This window comes from Neoarius graeffei, chromosome 13 (assembly GCF_027579695.1).
Source record: "Neoarius graeffei isolate fNeoGra1 chromosome 13, fNeoGra1.pri, whole genome shotgun sequence".
Taxonomy (NCBI): Eukaryota; Metazoa; Chordata; class Actinopteri; order Siluriformes; family Ariidae; genus Neoarius; species Neoarius graeffei.
Window position 1 is genome coordinate 58,784,201 of NC_083581.1, and position 20,723 is coordinate 58,804,923.

The following is a 20,723-nucleotide window of genomic DNA, read 5'->3' on the forward strand; positions in this document are numbered from 1 at the left end:
ACCCGAATTCACCAACTTTCTTTACGTCTACTCCTTGCATCTTCACTACACTCTCCTCTCATCCCCATTCTCATTGATGCACATGTATTCTGTTTTGCTACTGCTCACCTTCATTCCTCTTCATTCTAATGCATACCTCCATCTCTCCAAACCCAACTCAACCTCCTTTCTACTTTCACCACATATCACAATAACATCCACAAACATCATGTTCCATGGTGACTCTTGCCTCACTTCGTCCATCAAGCTATCCATCACTATGGCAAACAAGAAAGGACTCAAAGCAGATCCTTGATGAAGTCCCACCTTTGTCTTGAACCATTCAGTCGTTCCAACTGCACACCTCACTGCTGTTTCACTGTTCTCAGACATGTCTTGCACCACTGGTTCCAGAAGTCATAAAATAAGTCTCTCACAAAGTTTGTCTCATCTCATCATTATCTGTAGCTGCTTTATCCTGTTCTACAGGGTTGCAGGCAAGCTGGAGCCTATCCCAGCTGACTACGGGCGAAAGGCGGGGTACACCCTGGACAAGTCGCCAGGTCATCACAGGGCTGACACATAGACACAGACAACCATTCACACTCACATTCACACCTACGGTCAATTTAGAGTCACCAGTTAACCTAACCTGCATGTCTTTGGACTGTGGGGGAAACCGGAGCACCCAGAGGAAACCCATGTGGACACAGGGAGAACATGCAAACTCCACACAGAAAGGCCCTCGTCGGCCACGAGGCTCGAACCCAGACCTTCTTGCTGTGAGGCGACAGCGCTAACCACTACACCACCGTGCCGCCCACAAAGTTTGTACTAAAAAAAAAAGGATCTAAAACTTTTGTACAGTACAAAAGAGTGCAACGCTTTAATGAAAAATGACAAACTGCTCCTTTACTTATAAATTAGATACCTTTTGGAAATTGAAGGAATGACTGGCAGACAACTCAGTTGAAAGGATAGTTCTGCAACTGGGTGCTTAACCAAAAGCTCAACTGATTGATTGATTGATTGATTGATTGATTGATTGATTGATTGATTGATTGATTGATTGATTGATTGATTGATTGATTGATTGATTGATTGATTGATTGATTGATTGATTGATTGATTGATTGATTGATTGATTGATTGATTGATTGATTGATTGATTGATTGATTGATTGATTGATTGATTGATTGATTGATTGATTGATTGATTGATTGATTGATTGATTGATTGATTGATTGATTGATTGATTGATTGATTGATTGATTGATTGATTGATTGATTGATTGATTGATTGATTGATTGATTGATTGATTGATTGATTGATTGATTGATTGATTGATTGATTGATTGATTGATTGATTGATTGATTGATTGATTGATTGATTGATTGATTGATTGATTGATTGATTGATTGATTGATTGATTGATTGATTGATTGATTGATTGATTGATTGATTGATTGATTGATTGATTGATTGATTGATTGATTGATTGATTGATTGATTGATTGATTGATTGATTGATTGATTGATTGATTGATTGATTGATTGATTTACTAATTCCTTCATTCCTGCACTGAAATATTAGCTAATGAAACTGACCTGTGTATCCTGGCTTGCACAGGCAGATGATCTGGTTGGAGGACTGTTGCATGTTGCAGGAATATGCATTTGAATGTTCACTGCCTGGGTTACCTGGGCACGGACAGGGGTGGCAATGTTCTCCTGAACCCAGCACTGGGTTACCATAATACCCATTCGTGCACCTAAAATAGTATAATATGTTGTGTTATCTGCACTACAACAAATCAACACATTTTCAGATGGTAATGAACATTATGACTAACCTTTCACAAAATTGGCCTGTTGTGTTGTCTCTGCAGTTAAGGCATGCGCCAGTGTGTGGGTCACAGGTCTCTGAGTGCCCATTACACTGGCATGACCTGCAGTTTGGGAAGCCCCAGTGACCAGCCTGGCATTCAGAGCACTGCCGTCCAAAGGCCCCGGGCTTGCAGGGGCACTGCCCTGTAACTGGGTCACACCGCTGAGCATAAGAGCCATCGATGTCGCAGTCACAGGCTGAAGGAAACAAAGAGGAGTTAAAAAAGAAGTGTCATATACTACTAAATTTATTACTGATGAATCCCTAGAAGGCAACATACCAGTACAACCATAGGGTCCAAATCCATATGTTCTCGGTGCACACTGGTTACAATTACGGCCAAATACATTGGTTTTACACTGACACCGGCCTCCGATCTTTTTACACTCAACACTCAGTGAACCCTGAGGATCACAGTTACAAGCTATAAAGGGAAAAATAGTAAAGATGGAGTTAGCATTAACGTCAGTAGGGAAACGCAAGCTACAATGTGATTTTTAACATATGACATACTGCATGTTGCATATTTATATCATTTCTTTGTGATTATAATCTTTATAACCTTAAGCACTATAATAAAATGAAAAAAATCTTGACTCTTGAGTCATGGTGCCCGAAAACTCACGTAATGCTTCATTATGCATGAGAGAAGAAATGCTGCAGATCAATTTGATACACATCTCAGCCAGAATCGGCATTGGTGTAGCCATAAAGGAGTCCAAACACATGTAGTGCACCATTTCCTCTCGCCGCCGCACAGCCAGGGGATCATTACCCATAAACCCTGGCAGCTCCTCATATCGGGGGATTAATACAAGCTAGAGAGGACAGATGAGATACAGAGATGGAACATCAATCAGAGAGAAAACTACAAAGACGAATAAGGATCGGGGTTAGCTGATCAGCAAATCAGTAATTTCATTTCAACAAACAGATAGTAAGCTATAAAAGAGAAATTTTTTGCTTTATAGCTTCAGTACATTTTGAAATGGCTTTCGCTTAAGGTTCTGTCGCGGGGCCTTTGCCTCTGGTGCTCCCTGGGAACTTCTATATGCAGATGATCTTGTAATCGTAGCTGAGACACTAGAGGAGCTCAAGGAGAAGATTCTGCTGTGGAAGAATGGCCTGGAGTCGAAAGGACTGAGAGTGAATATGGCCAAAACCAAAGTGTTGATATCTGGCCCAAACCTTAACACCTTAAGGGACTCTGGTCAATACCCATGTGCTGTCTGCAGGAAAGGTGTAGCCTGCAACTCCATCTTCTGTAATGGTTGTCAACACTGGGTGCACAAGAAGTGTACCAGCATCCATGGCAGACTCTCTGCAGACCCATCCTTCAGGTGCAACAGATGTCTTGGTCTTGCCCGTCCAATTGATGCCAGGCCTTGTAACCAAGTTCCTGCTGGTGAGCATGTCCTAGATGCAGTTGACTCTGTCACCTTATGCCCTGGTGGAGGATGTGAGCTAGCCACAATCACAAGAACCAGAGCAGCCTGGGGAAAGTTCAGGGAATTGTTCCCTCTCTTGTCATGCCAGAGTCTTACTCTCCGTACTCGTAGCTGCATCTACAGCTGCTGTGTAAGGGGTGCTATGCTGTATGCTAGTGAGAGTTGGCCTCTGAGAAGCGTGGACGTGAAGTGCCTGGAGAGGAACAAGAGAGCAATGCTGAAATGGATGTGTGGCGTGAAGCCCGATGATGTGGTCAGGTCTAGCTGTCTTTGTCAGAAACTTGGCCTAGTGGACCTTGATGTCGACCTTCGATATAAGCACCTCCAGTGGTTTGGCCACGTACATTGGAGCACCTCTTGTATTGGAAGGGTCATGTCCCAGCTGGTGGACGGATGAAGGAAAAAGGACCGCCCCCACAAGATCTGGTGTGAGCTGGTCAACCAGGACCTCAAGAAGTGGTGCCTTACACCCAAAGATGCTTTAGACAGGGACTTCTGGAAGAAGGAATGACAGACTTGCCGTGCAGCGTCCAACACACCGGTGGTGTTTACGTGACGTTAAACCAGATAGTGAGTGAGTGCGAGTGTGAGACTGATAAAGGCAAGTTTTATTTCTGTGTAAATAAGTCATTCTATTTTAAATTTAGTTTAAAAACGATGTCAACTTAAAATCTTATTTCTAAGTAACTCCAGCTTGTCATATTTTGTGTTTCTTAATGCAAACTGGATTCACCTCCATTACATGAGTACATGTTTAACAGCACCACAAGATGGCGACCTTCTATGATAGAATTACTATGCAATGACTTGTTCTTAAAACAGATGCACTGGCTGTGAGTAGAACAATAAACTTACTGCGAAATCTTAATTTTCTATCATCCATTGACAAATATCTGTTTACTAAGGAGATTAACTTTCAGGTTACTTTTATACTTCACAGATTCCTAAGCAAACCAGATATGACTTTGTATATGAGTCATTCTACTGTGGTGCAAAACATCCATCCATCCATCCATCCATCCATCCAATATCTATCTATCAGGATCACAGGGAAGCTGAAGCCAATCCCAGCAGACTCTGGGCAAAAGCACATGAAAAGATTTTAGTGCATACTTGATTGATTTGTAATTTTAGTTACTGTCCAACACAACGATAAGAAAAAATAAGTGTAAATCAAGCAACATTTTCACATTTTACCAAGACTGAATTTGCACCACTCGTGTAGAAAGACCCATATCCATCAGCCACTTTAGATTTTGCCACCTATTTCAAAACATGCTCTGAAAAGGTATTGATGAATGAATAGTGGCAGTGAGTGTGTGTACTGACCGAGTCAGCGAGGATGTGAGCAGTGAGGTGTCTGTGAGAGACTGCATGGCGCTGAAAGCGGATGGCCACCACGTAGCGGTTGTTGGGCTCGAAGCAGAAAGGCTGGGGCATGAGAATGTGCCTGTGAGAAATTCAGCACTGTTAATAAATACATGATGTTCATTTATGGGTTTGTCTCAGAAACTGGGTACTGTGGGGGTACCCCACTAAATATACTCACAATCAATAAACTATACGGTTTTGAATGGTGAGGTTAGTTTTAATTTGAAATAAAACGATGAAAGAAATAATACAGATAAAACTAAATCTTTGGTGTGAATACTCTATTCAGAATTTGGCAAAAATTCTGAAAATTTGTGGAAAAATGGCAGCTTGATCTGGGACATGATAAATGGTTGACTACATGGCATTCCCTTAAAAAGGTTGTAGTCCACTGAAAAGTCTACAGTTATCACTAATTGTATTTTAAGTTGTAACTTTATACACCTAAGGATTGGTGCACTCACAGAATAATCATAACCGTAATAAAACATCATGCAAAATATTTGATCACCGTTGTAACTCCATTTTCCGCATACCCAAAACCAACACGATCATGTGTTTTGATCTAAATGGAAAGCCTCAGGGTCAAGGTCACTACCTCACCAAAAGTAGTAACTTAAAATCACTGCGCCATATAAAAATTTAGTTATAAATCTGCGATTTTGGGCGGTACGGTGGTATAGTGGTTAGCGCTGTCGCCTCACAGCAAGAAGGTCCTGGGTTCGAGCCCCGGGGCCGGCGACGGCCTTTCTGTGTGGAGTTTGCATGTTCTCCCCGTGTCCGCGTGGGTTTCCTCCGGGTGCTCCGGTTTCCCCCACAGTCCAAAGACATGCAGGTTAGGCTAACTGGTGACTCTAAATTGACTGTAGGTGTGAATGTGAGGGTGAATGGTTGTCTGTGTCTATGTGTCAGCCCTGTGATGACCTGGCGACTTGTCCAGGGTGTACCCCGCCTTTCGCCCGTAGTCAGCTGGGATAGGCTCCAGCTTGCCTGCGACCCTGTAGAAGGATAAAGCGGCTAGAGATAATGAGATGAGAAATCTGTGATTTTGTTTTTTAAAACAAAAGCTGAAAGTTAGGTATAGAATATGTTTCTTAAAGAATATGCTACAATAGAGTGCTTCGAGGTCAGCGCGAACCCAGCGGCGGCCATATTGGAAGTCAAAGGTCGCTGTGTCAGTGCATTGTTGTTGTTCAGCGAAGCAGAAAGGGGTGACAATGCCGAATACGTGTGTCATTGTTGGCTGTAGTAGCCGGGGGGAAAAGGGTGGCAAAAGCTTCCACAGACTCCCTAAAGTCGTGACTAACCAGGGAATTGCAGCACAGGAGAAACGCGAGCGGAGGAGACGACAGTGGCTGGCTGCCATTAACCGATCAAATTTAGGACAACTTGACTGTATCCGGATTTGTTCTGATCACTTTGTGCCAGGTAGGTTAAATTGTCTTGAATTTCATAGTTACTAAAATAAATGTGATACAAACTATTATCTTTTTTATGTACTTTCAGCAATGATTAATGGATATATTTGTCACATTAGGTAGCTTATGTCTACTGCAGTGCATTGTTGCATCAAATGGCATTTAAGATCTAGGCCTAGTAATGTTTATGTACACATGCTTTAGTTCACAAAATGGACTTGGGTGAAACACTAGATAGTTCACAAGATCGATGCATGTCACATGCGGCAACAAGCTGGGGTCAGCTTTCCATTCCTTCTCACTAACAGTGTATGGATCTACATTCCCAATGAAACGTACCTTCTCAGCATAACACTCCCGTGCCTGCTTATCCAAACTTTCACAGTAATGCTCCATCACTTCAGATGTCTAAATTCTTAAAAAAATCCAAGCTTCTAAGCCCTCTAACGCGGAAACAAATCGGTGAATGTGTACTCTATGATGTGTACTCTATGAGCGCTCTGGAGCGAGTGACTTCCAAGATGGCCGCGCAGACCGCAGTGTTACTATTTTTAGCATCATCTCGGAGCCCTCTATGGTAGCTGGTCTTGTATGAATTTCTGAGCTATAAAATGAGCTGTGGTCTGTTTTTTACCGTAGCGTGTTATTTGTGTGCGGGGAAGGACACACATTAACAATTTGCATGTGTAGAATGGAATTTTCCACTCCAACAGTTAGAAGTTGATCGTGCTTCCATTTGCGGTCTTTCTGTTACGCGGGTGATCTGTTCGGACGTTATCACTGAGAAGGTGAGTTTTGACAGTTTTGTTTTAGTCTTGCAGTATAAGGCAATAGAATGTTTCTTTTTCATCTTACTTTTATATTTCGTAGCGTTTGCGTATTTTTGGCCAATATTTTGCAACCATGGTCAATTTAGATTGAACTTTTGATAGAATCTACGGCCAGTCATTTTGCCCCGCCCCCGCTCCGTCCGGTGCGGTAGCGATGTCCCGATGTTTGCACGCCGCAGCAGAGACCCGCGCGACCTTCAGCCGGTACAGTTGCTGTTCTTTTACCACCGCCGTTATTCTCATCTTTCTGGTGTGTTCTTGATTTTTCCATTGTGTCCTATTTTGCCATATCAAATACCCAAAATGCATCATATTATTCATATTTAAGTGAATAATCAATTCAGTCATCATAACTTGGCATTTTTAACCCAAGCAAACAAAATAATAAAATTAGAAAATTTATTTTTTGACCATAATGTCCCAAATGAGAGACCAGTTTCTGAGACGGACCCTTATAAACATTATACAGGTCTCTTATGTGTAGTCTACAAACCAGGAATGACAGAAAGAGGTCTCTATGTCTCTCTTATAGACTATACAAGACTGGCCTTGGTCCATCATTGAGCAACAACGACAAAACACTTTAAATATGAGGCTCATGCTCATAAAGTCATGGAGATGAGACACAGTTAAGTGTTTCAGGTAAGGACCTTGCATTAAGCAAGACAAACTTTATAACTGCCAACCGAAGAAGCCTACTGGTATACAAATGATTGCTGAGTTAATGTTGTTGAAGAGACATAAAGCCTGTATGAATGATAACTCTAAATGATTCAATTTGTTCATATTGAGCTAACCTTAACCTCAGTAACCAAAAGGAAATCCTTCAATTCTTTTTTTTAATAAAAACCACAGCTTTTGTGCATTATTAAAATAAAATAAATAAATAAATAAATAAATATATCTCATCTCATTATCTCTAGCCGCTTTATCCTTCTACAGGGTCGCAGGCAAGCTGGAGCCTATCCCAGCTGACTACGGGCGAAAGGCGGGGTACACCCTGGACAAGTCGCCAGGTCATCACAGGGCTGACACATAGACACAGACAACCATTCACACTCACACCTACGGTCAATTTAGAGTCACCAGTTAATCTAACCTGCATGTCTTTGGACTGTGGGGGAAACCGGAGCACCCGGAGGAAACCCACGCGGACACGGGGAGAACATGCAAACTCCACACAGAAAGGCCCTCGCCGGGGCTCGAACCCAGGACCTTCTTGCTGTGAGGCGACAGCGCTAACCACTACACCACCGTGCCGCCATATATATATATATATCTCCTCATCAGGAACAAAGTTGTTTTTGGCATTGTGCTCCATTGTCAGCTTATCCTAATTGGTTCTGCCTGATAGTCACACCAGCAGGACACAGCAACAGCAGGAGCCATGCTCTAGTGATCCATTTACATCCGGACCTGAGGAAATTACAGCACACTGAGTACTTTGATCAGGTCTCACACATGGCTTTACCTGCCTTCGTTTTCATACTACTCAGTATCAGCATGATCAGCTTGTGGGTCTATGCATCAGTGAAAAACAGTATCGGTTCTTATTCATTTCAACAGTGTATATTTAGTGCTCTTGTCCCATAGCAGCTCTGGCCAGGGATTTACATACGAAACCAGTAGTGCAGGGGATCAGTGCACACAAGGTCTATTTAATGTCAGAGTGCTTAAACTAACTTTTCAAAAGTTCTGAATATTTAGTATTTTTTATCGATTTGTATAGATTCTTTTTAGAGCTGCTGTAAAAACCTTACATAAAAATCCGACAAAAACTTATTTCATAGTAATTGCCATGTTGACGAGAGTAGTGTTTTGGGGAACAAAATTCACCGTCAAAAATTCCAACCTTCAGTTCACTAAGGATTAAATCTAATAATTTTTCAGTGAATTATAAAACATTAATAACCAATTATGGTTAAAATGTTGGTATTTCTGGTTACTAACCTTGACCTGTAAATAATAATAATAATAATCTCATCTCATCTCATTATCTCTAGCCGCTTTATCCTTCTACAGGGTCGCAGGCAAGCTGGAGCCTATCCCAGCTGACTACGGGCGAAAGGCGGGGTACACCCTGGACAAGTCGCCAGGTCATCACAGGGCTGACACATAGACACAGACAACCATTCACACTCACATTCAAACCTACGGTCAATTTAGAGTCACCAGTTAACCTAACCTGCATGTCTTTGGACTGTGGGGGAAACCGGAGCACCCGGAGGAAACCCACGCGAACACGGGGAGAACATGCAAACTCCACACAGAAAGGCCCTTGCCGGCCCCGGGGCTCGAACCCAGGACCTTCTTGCTGTGAGGCGACAGCGCTAACCACTACACCACCGTGCCGCCTAATAATAATAATAATAATAATAATAATAATAATGCATTCTATTAAATTGGTTCCTTTTGCTACTCTTCATCATACCCTGCAGTCATACTGTACTACTTAGAGATGTTGATCTACAAGTTTACAACATTCACACAAAAATCCATCAAACTCACCTGACTCTCCCTAAATCATCCCCACCATAGCCCCATGTCCTGTTTTTAATATGTGTGTGAAAAAAAAAAAAAAAGGATTTTCAGTTTCTCACTGAGTTTAATTTGCTCTGAAGGCTTTGCCAGGATCATAACTTTGGATCAGTAAGCTGATCAGCTATATTACAACACCACTGAACCACTCACAAGCTCTCAGCTGTGCTGAAATATAAGGAAATCCTCACAGAGCAATGTCAGCGTTGTACCTGGTTAACAGTGACAGTCAACTAAGTGACCATATGGTAACACGTTTTAACATCTCATGCATACGTTGTATACATATTGCATATACAGGGCATGACTAATATTATATCCGCATAATATCAAGAGTGTCAAGTCAGAAACATGGTATATGGTTTATCATTTTTGCCAACTTTTGACATTTAAGCTCAGTAACTTGATGAATGAGTATCAGGGCTGCTGAGATCACCGTCCTGTATTCATGCCGATTTTAAAGTGGTATTTCAACAATGGAAAGCATCCTCTTGTAGATACAGTGGTGCTTGCAAGTTTGTGAACCCTTTAGAATTTTCTGTATTTCTGCATAAATATGACCTAAAACATCATCAGATTTTCACACAAGTCCTAAAAGTAGATAGAGAGAACCCAGTTAAACAAATGAGACAAAAATATTATACTTGGTCATTTATTTATTGAGGAAAATGATCCAATATTACATGTATGAGAGTGGCAAAAGTATGTGAACCTCTAGGATTAGCAGTTAATTTGAAGGTGAAATTAGAGTCAGGTGTTTTCAATCAGTGGGATGACAATCAGGTGTGAGTGGGCACCCTGTTTTATTTAAAGAACAGGGATCTATCAAAGTCTGAGCTTCACAACACATGCTTGTGGAAGTGTATCATGGCACAAACAAAGGAGATTTCTGAGGACCTCAGAAAAAGTGTTGTTGATGCTCATCAGGCTGGAAAAGGTTACAAAACTATCTCTAAAGTGTTTGGACTCCACCAATCCACAGTCAGACAGATTGTGTACAAATGGAGGAAATTCAAGACCATTGTTACCCTCCCCAGGAGTGGCCGACCAACAAAAGATCACTCCAAGAGCAAGGCATGTAATAGTCGGCGAGGTCACAAAGGACCCCAGGATAACTTCTAAGCAACTGAAGGCCTCTCTCACATTGGCTAATGTTAATGTTCATGAGTCCACCATCAGGACAACACTGAACAACAATGGTGTGCATGGCAGGGTTGCAAGGAGAAAGCCACTGCTCTCCAAAAAGAACATTACTGCTCATCTGCAGTTTGCTAAAGGTCATGTGGACAAGCCAGAAGGCTATTGGAAAAATATTTTGTGGATGGATGAGACCAAAATAAAACTTTTTGGTTTAAACGAGAAGCGTTATATTTGGAGAAAGGAAAACACTACATTCCAGCATAAGAACCTTATCCCATCTGTGAAACATGGTGGTGGTAGTAGTATCATGGTTTGGGCCTGTTTTGCTGCATCTGGGCCAGGACGGCTTGCCATCATTGATGGAACAATGAATTCTGAATTATACCAGCAAATTCTAAAGGAAAATGTCAGGACATCTGTCCATGAACTGAATCTCAAGAGAAGGTGGGTCATGCAGCAAGACAACGACCCGAAGCACACAAGTCGTTCTACCAAAGAATGGTTAAAGAAGAATAAAGTTAATATGTTTTGGAATGGCCAAGTCAAAGTACTGACCTTAATTCAGTCAAAATATTGTGGAAGGACCTGAAGCGAGCAGTTCATGTGCGGAAACCCACCAACATCCCAGAGTTGAAGCTGTTCTGTACGGAGGAATGGGCTAAAATTCCTCCAAGCCGGTGTGCAGGACTGATCAACAGTTACCGGAAACGTTTAGTTGCAGTTATTGCTGCACAAGGGGGTCACACCAGATACTGAAAACAAAGGTTCACATACTTTTGCCATTCACAGATATGTAATATTGGATCATTTTCCTCAATAAATAAATGACCAAGTATAATATTTTTGTCTCATTTGTTTAACTGGGTTCTCTTTATCTACTTTTAGGACTTGTGTGAAAATCTGATGATGTTTTAGGCCATATTTATGCAGAAATATAGAAAATTCTAAAGGGTTCACAAACTTTCAAGCACCACTGTATATTATGCCAAAAATACTCATCCTTGTGATAAAGGGAAATTTTGGAGATGAATTTATGAGCACTATATTTTGGATTTACAATGATTAATGTGTGTAACCATGTGGTTGAGCTACCTGTTAAAGGGCACTCATTCTAATACATCATTGTTTCTATAGTAATGACTCAGTCACAGGTTAATAAATGGATGAAACTATATGTTGTTAGTTAATTAAGAAAATCATATGGACACTGATAAGTTGAAGTTTATTGTAAGGAGATGTTTATTTGACGTTTAGGAACGGAGTCTCTGGTGCCAGTGCTTTGTAATGTTCAGTAAGTTTTATGTCACTGTAAAGTCTTTAGGACAGAGGACATGGCATGTTCCATTTTCTCTGCCTTTGATAAAAAAAAAAAATCTCTCTCTCTCTCTCACACACACACACACACACACACACACACAAAACTGTGCAAAAGTCTTAGGCACCCTATTTTTTTTATACAAACTTTGTTGTAGATTTCTATTTTCTACATTATCAAGTCAGTACAAAAATGTTTTAGAGCTCCAAATGTTTGTTTTCCAGCACAAAATTAAATGTTAGAGAAAAAAAAAGTCTGTATCTGAGCAGCATATGACATAAGAGACCACTTTTCAGATTAAAAAAGAAAACATAATGAAGGCGACTGGGTTTTGCTTCAAAAATAAGAAGCAAGTGTGACAAAGTGTCTTGAAGAACTGTGGCTGGTTCTGCAAGATGCTCAGTAAAACCTACAGCTCATTTCCTTATAAAACTGCACTAACTGTACTTGAGACTACTATTTTTTTCTTTAAATCAAAGGGTTGTCTCACACCAAATTGATTTTGTTTCATTTATTATGGCTTACTGCTGTTTATAGTATTTTTTTTTTAATGTTGAAACATTTCATTTCGGGTGGCACGGTGGTGTAGTGGTTAGCGCTGTCGCCTCACAACAAGAAGGTCCGGGTTCGAGCCCCGTGGCCGGCGAGGGCCTTTCTGTGCAGAGTTTGCATGTTCTCCCCGTGTCCGCGTGGGTTTCCTCCGGGTGCTCCGGTTTCCCCCACAGTCCAAAGACATGCAGGTTAGGTTAACTGGTGACTCTAAATTGACCGTAGGTGTGAATGGTTGTCTGTGTCTATGTGTCAGCCCTGTGATGACCTGGCGACTTGTCCAGGGTGTACCCCACCTTTCGCCCGTAGTCGGCTGGGATAGGCTCCAGCTTGCCTGCGACCCTGTAGAACAGGATAAAGCAGCTAGAGATAATGAGATGAGACATTTAATTTCATTATTTTTAAGCCATTTTTGGTCTCCAGCATTTCTTAACATGTGCCTAAGATTTTTGCACAGTACTCTCTCTCTCTCTCTCTCTCTCTCTCTCTATATATATATATATATATATATATATATATATAAATATATATATAAATAAAAGTGCTGTCAAGCGATTAAAATATTTAATCGCGATTAATGTCGCGACAGTCATAGTTAACTCGCGATTAATCGCAATTTAATCGCACATTTTTGTCACATAAAAAAACCATTGTAATTCTCTTATCAGCATAAAAAAGTGCATGGGCTTGCTTTGTACCAATGTTTTTTTTTTTATTGCAAAGCATAACACGTCTTGACACAGCCACTGCAAAGTGAAACCTAAGCCGAGCACCGGCGCGGGGCTAGCAAGAGAACCATGAGTGAAATGATCTACTGTTGAATTATCCATCTTTTTTTTTTTTAATCTCCGTTGTTCGTTGATAAATATTGCATTGAATCTGATCTTTACTGTTTCAGCTCACTTAACACATTTTGTACTTTTACACTTTCTGCCTGTTGATGCGTCGCGCTGTCCAATCAGAGGCGGCCAAATTTGCATATTACAGGAAGGATTTCTGGGATAGCATTGAGTTTACAGTTCAGAGGGATCTGGCTTCTTTAGACGCTGTCTTCTTAAAACTGAATAAATATTTAAAAAGAGCCAAATGAGCCAGTCTTTTGAACGGCTCTTTTCAAAGAACGGATCACAAAGATGCGGATCCCATCAAAGAGCCATAAACCCCATCTCTACTAGCGCGCCCTGCCCGCGCTGGTTCTTTGGGGGAGGAGGGCAGAGGACTCTGGCTGTGCGGGGCGTGGCATTACAGTCTAGCTGCTATCGGTTTTCTAAGCAAAGTCGCTGTTCCAAGTTCCTGGCAGTTTCAAAAGCTTATGAAAAACCTACATCATGTCACAGAGCGTTAATCTCGCGATAAAAAAATTATCGCCGTTAAAATTGAGTCAAGTTAACGCGTTAATAACGCGACATTTTTGACAGCACTAATATATATATATATATATATATATATATATATATATATGAAGTACGGAGGAAAAAGTACAGAGCCCCAAACTTGTATCACCGATGTTCCATCATATTAAATGTAACTATAAAAGGATAAAAATATGATGTTATTTATTAATAAATTAAAATCTAATTATTGGAAAATTTCTGTAGTACAAGATGAACAAATATCACTTTGGGATGTGCTGTTTTGGAAAATAATCACACTGCCCCACTGCGTTTTATTCACACATATTCCGACACACAAAACACATACTTAATATTAGATAATGTGAATAAAAAAGTGATGTTACCTCTTGTTGTGTGGCAGCGTGACAGTGTAGAGCTGTTCAGTGGGCAGCAGGTTCCCACAGCGAGTACTGGTGGCCAGTAACACAGATGTGACACTCACAATGGCCTCCCAGTCCTCTGTAGACTGTGTGCAAAAAGTGTTTTTTAGTAATAAAAATGCTGATCAGTATTAATAATCAGATGATAATGTTTAATATATAAAACAATGGTAGAAGAAGAAGAATTCATATTAGCCATTAGTTGTTGAACATAATACGTTGTGTGCTAACATGACATAACTACTTTTAATGACCAAATAGACATCACTAGTCCACAAGATTTGGAAAGAACTTGTAAAAAGTGACCTGTAGTCCAGACTTCTATCATTTATACCTCATATGCCCACCACATAAATGATGCATTTTACTCATTCATGAGAATTGACATGGTGATGGGTTGATTTTCTATTCATGTATGATTCCTTGCTTTGCTAAAATTATAGAGGTATGTTTGACTAGCACATTAGCAGCCTGTAATGGATTATAAATGTAAGCTAAATCACCATGTGAACATATAAACTGTCATTAAACAGCACACTAAGTACAATATTAGGAGAGAAACCATGGTATCAGCAGTACACTAAAGTCAGGATTGCCTAGCAGAGATCAACATGAAGTGATTTCAGTTACACAAAGCAAAAATTGCAGCTATAAAAGGGTTTAGAAACTTTTTGTCCAAAATGTTCTGTTTCTTTCCATAATTTGCTGCAATTTATACTTCATGTACATTTGAAATATAACTGAATTATTCTGCAGTAACTACCTTGATTCTGCTTACATATTCTGCACATCTATTCTTCTAATACATACACATCCATTTCACAGAGTTAGAAAGACTTTCAAAGAGAGTTTAAAATTCCAGCTACACACCTCTGGTTCATAGCGAATCATAATGTCATACTCCATGGCATATGGGATGTTTTCGATGGAAAATACAATGCCAGCGCCATCTTTAATCCGAGCAAAACCTGACCCGGTCCAGGTGACCATCTGATCTGAATATCTCTCTTTGTCCGCAAAGGTCACATCAGGCTATAGAAACACAACACCCAGAAAATGAACACGTAGGTGAAACAAAATAATGACCTCCAAATGTTCAGAGCAGAAGCAGAGGGATCAGGACGTACGGTCTGCTGAAGCTGCCGGATGCGTCTCAGAGCCGCCCTCTGCTGCCGGGTGATGTGCCGATGGCGTCTGTGTCGCCTCAGCTGGTTACTGAGATGCTGCGCGCAGTTATTTACAGCCGGAGGGCGTGGCTTCCCCTAAAGAGAGACATAGAAAGAAAGCAGAACATGAAGGTTGCATCTATCAACATGTGCATTTCATTCATTCATCTTGAGTAACCACTTTATCCTGGTTAGCGCCACACTGGTTCTGGAGCCTGTCCTGGGTACGCTGGGCATTAAACAGAAATACACTCTTGAGGAGATGCAAACAAGTGCCCACACGTTAACACACATCAGTCCAGAGTGCATCACTATGCTTATAAGTACTGTAAAAAAGCATGAAGGCAGAGAGATGACTGCAGTGAATGAGAGTGAGAATGAGAGATGGATATAAACTGTGAGTGACAAAAATGTATGCTAGGGATGTATAGTGGTGCTATGACAGTCCAGCAATAAAGGAATGTGTAAAAATAGATAAAGTGTATTTGGAGAGAGAGAGAGAATGAAATATAATGAGTGTTTTTCTGGGTGATGCAGGCATAACTAACTCCATCTGACAGGCTGGCACCTTCTCTGTTTTCACAAGTTATTCTGGGTCACTTCAACAATATAGTATGGTGACATCCCAGTGTCTGTCTGTGTGTCTTGCAAAACCCATCGCTGTCTGTTTCCTCGAACAGTATATAGTGCATAACTAGACCAAAACTGCAGCGTCAGTATATTAGTACTAGGGGTTGCATAGACTAGTCGAATAGTTGGGAAGGGGAGAGGGGGCAGAGGAGGCTGGCTGGCAGATGGTAATAAGATACGGGCAGACAGTTAAGAAAGTAATATTTCAGACTAGATTAAGCCAATTCTCGTCAACTGCCTAAGACTATGCGGGGATTCTTTTTTAAACATTTTCTTTTGTATTAATGGACCTTTAACACTTTCAGGTCACTTTCCATGAAGTGGAAAGGTGATAGTTTTTTGATCCTGCTCCCCCAGGAATTCCTCCAGCAGTTATTGCTGTTGCTTTGAAAGCTAAATAAAATGTCAATAAAATCCTTGCACCGTAGCGTATTCATTTCTGTTGTGACTAGCACTCCTTGAAAGAGCTTTTGGAGCCGTGGGTTGTACATCTGAATCAGAATCAAGTTTATTGCCAAATACGTTCTCACATACAAGGAACTTGCGTTGGTGATTGGTGCTTGAACAGTTACGATAGAAGAATTTAGCAAAGACAAAAGCAGCTACAGTGGTGCTTGAAAGTTTGTGAACCCTTTAGAATTTTCTATATTTCTGCATAAATATGGCCTAAAACATCATCAGATTTTCACACAAGTCCTAAACGTAGATAAAGAGAACCCAGTTAAAGAAATGAGACAAAAATATTATACTTGGTCATTCAGGAAAATGATCCAATATTACATATTTGTGAGTGGCAAAAGTATGTGAACCTTTGCTTTCAGTATCTGGTGTGACCCCCTTGTGCAGCAATAACTGCAACTAAACGTTTCCAGTAACTGTTGATCAGTCCTGCACACCGGCTTGGAGGAATTTTAGCCCATTCCTCCGTACAGAACAGCTTCAACTCTGGGATGTTGGTGGGTTTCCTCACATGAACTGCTTGCTTCAGGTCCTTCCACAATATTTTGGCTGAATTAAGGTCAGGACTTTGACTTGGCCATTCCAAAACATTAACTTTATTCTTCTTTAACCATTCTTTGGTAGAACGACTTGTGTGCTTCGGGTCGTTGTCTTGCTGCATGACCCACTCTTGAGATTCAGTTCATGGACAGATGTCCTGACATTTTCCTTTAGAATTTGCTGGTATAATTCAGAATTCATTGTTACATCAATGATGGCAAGCCATCCTGGAGCCTATCCCAGCTGACTATGGGTGAGAGGCAGGGTACACCCTGGACAAGTCACCAGGTCATCGCAGGGCTGACACACAGAGACAAACAACCATTCACACCTACGGTCAATCTAGAGCCACCAATTAGCCTAACCTGCATGTCTTTGGACTGTGGAGGAAACCAGAGCACCCGGAGGAAACCCACACAGACACAGGGAGAACATGTAAACTCCACACAGAAAGGCCCCTGACGGCCACTGGGCTCGAACCCAGAACCTTCTTGCTGTGAGGCAGCAGTGCTAACCACTACACCACCGTGCCACCAAGAAGAATCTAAAATATACAAATTTGAAAAGTGGATACACTTAAGGGGTATGTGCATGAGTTGTTTTGAAGTCCAAGCTCTACAGTATGTCCTGAAATGTGCAAAAATGGGTCACATGATGAAGATGGGGAAGAGAGTCATGACATGAATATATGAGAGGAAGAGAATATGTGCAATAGGTTAAATAAAAATCACCATCCAATCCAACTCAGCTAGTTTAGAGTCATATCAGCAGTGCATGCCAGCTCAAATAGCAGATCCAGACTGTTATCGGAGGCTACCGAGTTGAACATGATGGAAAAACCTAGCTGACACTGCTGTAGACATCACATCCTCCATCCATCAATAAGTTATAAGGGGTTTCAGCACTATGCTCTGCTCTCAGTTTCAGAAACAGCAATTTGTGCTGAATCTACAGCTCACCCACATGAGTGCATTTTAAGAAGTGGTACATCCTGATATAATGTAATGTGAGAGCGTTATTATTCTGCACATTTATTGCACCAATTTACTTAATATTTTAGACAAAAAAAAAAGCACTGAAAGTTAAAGTTTCATCTGTAGCCTGTGCATAGCTGGTAACTAAAGTACAATTTGACCTGTCCTTTGTTGAACAAATAAAACAGCCTAAAAGTAGCCTGATTTTGCTTTAACTATGGAAATGATGACGAGATCACTTCCTTTTTAAAATTACTGGCTGACGAATTAAAATTATTAGCTGGGCAGTACTCCAAACGCTTATCCACAGTGAAAAATAACACATTTCAGATTCGGTAACACACTGCTGCAGCACTATACCACTTGATCTCCAGTGTCCCTCAGGGTTTACATTCCATTATTTGGTGTTTTGTGTGGTTGTGGGTGTCTGGGCCTGCCCTGAAGGCACACAAGTGATATGGTGTCTCTGATACCAGTGAAGCTGGGTTGTTTTGACTATTTTTCATGGAGTAGCATATCGGACTATGAGGAGCCCTTTTGTTTGGGAAAGATTTAACTTTAGGTTTCCTGATCAGATGAATGAAGAAAATCTAAAAATTCAGAACATCACTGTTGGTTGTTCCTGTGGTTGAAACAGCCAAAAATGAGGAAAAATCTGGTTTTGGCCAAAGTTGGGTTTTTCTACCTACAGTACCAGACAAAAGTTTGGACACACCGTCTAATTCAATGTTTTTTCTTTATTTTTATTAATTAAAAGACACCTCATGTCTTATGGTAATGATGGCTGTCGTTTCTCTTTACTCAGCTGAGCAGTTCTTGACATAATATGGATTACTATAGTTGTGGAATAGGGATATTTACTGTATTTTTATTATTTACTAGAGTGGCGACTACAGTTATTGACACCTTAATCTTTTGGCCGTTGCTAAAGTAGAAAAGACTTTTAATATGCAAATTGTGCATGAATAGTTACTCAAACTTCCACTGGAAAAACATGAGGTGATTCCTGATTACTTAGTATATCAGATCACGTGACACTGTTCCACAAGTATTGACACCTTTGTCCATAGTTATCGACACCCAGATGATTATTTATTTTTAAAAAAATGTGGTATTATGTTAACAAAACTTGGTTTTTATTTAAAATTTGTTTTACAGGAGACTCATATTTAGTTCTCTCTCTCCCCCCCCCCAATCTGTCCCTCTGAGTTACATGTTGATCCTGGGATTGAGATGCTGGCCTCTTCTGCCCCTCGGACCTGCTTGATCCATCCTGGTGCCCTGTGTCTGGTCGGAGTTTTATCACACCGCTCCTGTGAAGGACGGCCCTATGAGGACAGTTGAGGGTTATACCTGTTAAAACTGTTAATATTATAGTCAGGCTGTCGTTGCCCAAATGAGGATGGGTTCCCTTTTGAGTCTGGTTCCTCTCGAGGTTTCTTCCTCATGTAGTCTGAGGGAGTTTTTCCTTGCCACCGTCACCACAGGCTTGCTCATTGGGGATAGATTAGGGATAAAATTAGCTCATGTTTTAAGTCGTTCAAATTCTGTAAAGCTGCTTTGCGACAATGTTTATTGTTAAAAATGCTATACAAATAAACTTGATTTGATTTGATTTTAGTACAAAATATCTTTTATATAAATATATCGATGTCAGTGCTTCTGTAAATGAGGAAGTCATTCTAATGTTTGTCAACAAAGGAACTGACAATGTTTAACCTGTGCCAGAAAATCTTTTTGTTCCACTTTCTAAGTATTTCCATAGATCACATTTTGTTAATCATTCGTTGTTTGTATTAATTTCTAGTTTTGTAGTTTACCAATAAATGTCAACAGGCAATTGACATTGTAACCACATGAAAATCCAGGTCAAAGGTCACATGTCATTCCTCGAACCAAAATATAAAAATGTCTACTGATATTGTAATATGTGGTAGATATTTACAACAAACTGCACAAAAATATTTTCTGAATGGAGTAGAAAAACCTGAATATTTCAAGCATGTAATTTTTTATATGCTTGGAATTTAATTCTGGTCTAATTCTATTTATTGCAATCAGATTCCAAATCCTCTATAAGCATTCCATTCTGTTATGAATCAGAAAGAAATTATTATAAAATCACAGCACTTTTATTTTTTTAAAGTACTTCATCTACTTCAAAAATGTTACACAAAGATCGATCCATAACAGTTGTAAATGCCACTTAATTCCACAGGGTGTCAATAATGATGGACACCAGTGAAAGTGATCACTATTATTGACACCTCATGTGACTTCTCAAACGCGCGTTTAGATACAAAATGGCAACTGTCAAATGAAAGAGTAAGAAACAAACTAGGTTTCAACAAGGATATCATGAAATATCGGTGAATTTGATAAGTAAAAACATGCCCATGATTTTTCCACCATGCTTACCTGTGATGATAACGTCCGGGTTTTCCTCAAATTGCTGATTGTGCTAAAAAATTCCATCTCAGGTAACGAGCTGTGTCATCAGATGACAAGATCAAAGGCTGAGGAGGGTCTTCTGGTTGATTAATTAACCAATAATAACTGTTGTAACTGAAACTCACCTTTGTAAAATTGTTTTTTATTGGTAAATCTGAAAAGGTGTCAATAATTATGGGCTGTCGATAATTGTAGCCGCCGCTCTATTTACTGTTTGATCTCAAATGCATTAAGAAGGCAAGAAATTGCA

General features: G+C 40.4%; 1 protein-coding gene across 2 annotated transcripts in view; it reads right to left on the bottom strand.

The window, feature by feature from the left end:
• Positions 1-20,723, bottom strand: part of lamb2l (laminin, beta 2-like) — an 86,900-nt gene that overhangs the window by 16,815 nt on the left and 49,362 nt on the right. For both annotated transcript variants that reach the window (XM_060938188.1, XM_060938187.1), the window contains 8 exons: positions 15,381-15,515; positions 15,124-15,285; positions 14,218-14,339; positions 4,648-4,768; positions 2,496-2,688; positions 2,151-2,294; positions 1,836-2,067; positions 1,591-1,754 (listed from right to left, as the gene is read on the bottom strand). In XM_060938188.1, the coding sequence (XP_060794171.1) occupies positions 1,591-1,754; positions 1,836-2,067; positions 2,151-2,294; positions 2,496-2,688; positions 4,648-4,768; positions 14,218-14,339; positions 15,124-15,285; positions 15,381-15,515 (1,273 nt within the window). The remainder of the gene's footprint in view (positions 1-1,590; positions 1,755-1,835; positions 2,068-2,150; positions 2,295-2,495; positions 2,689-4,647; positions 4,769-14,217; positions 14,340-15,123; positions 15,286-15,380; positions 15,516-20,723) is intronic.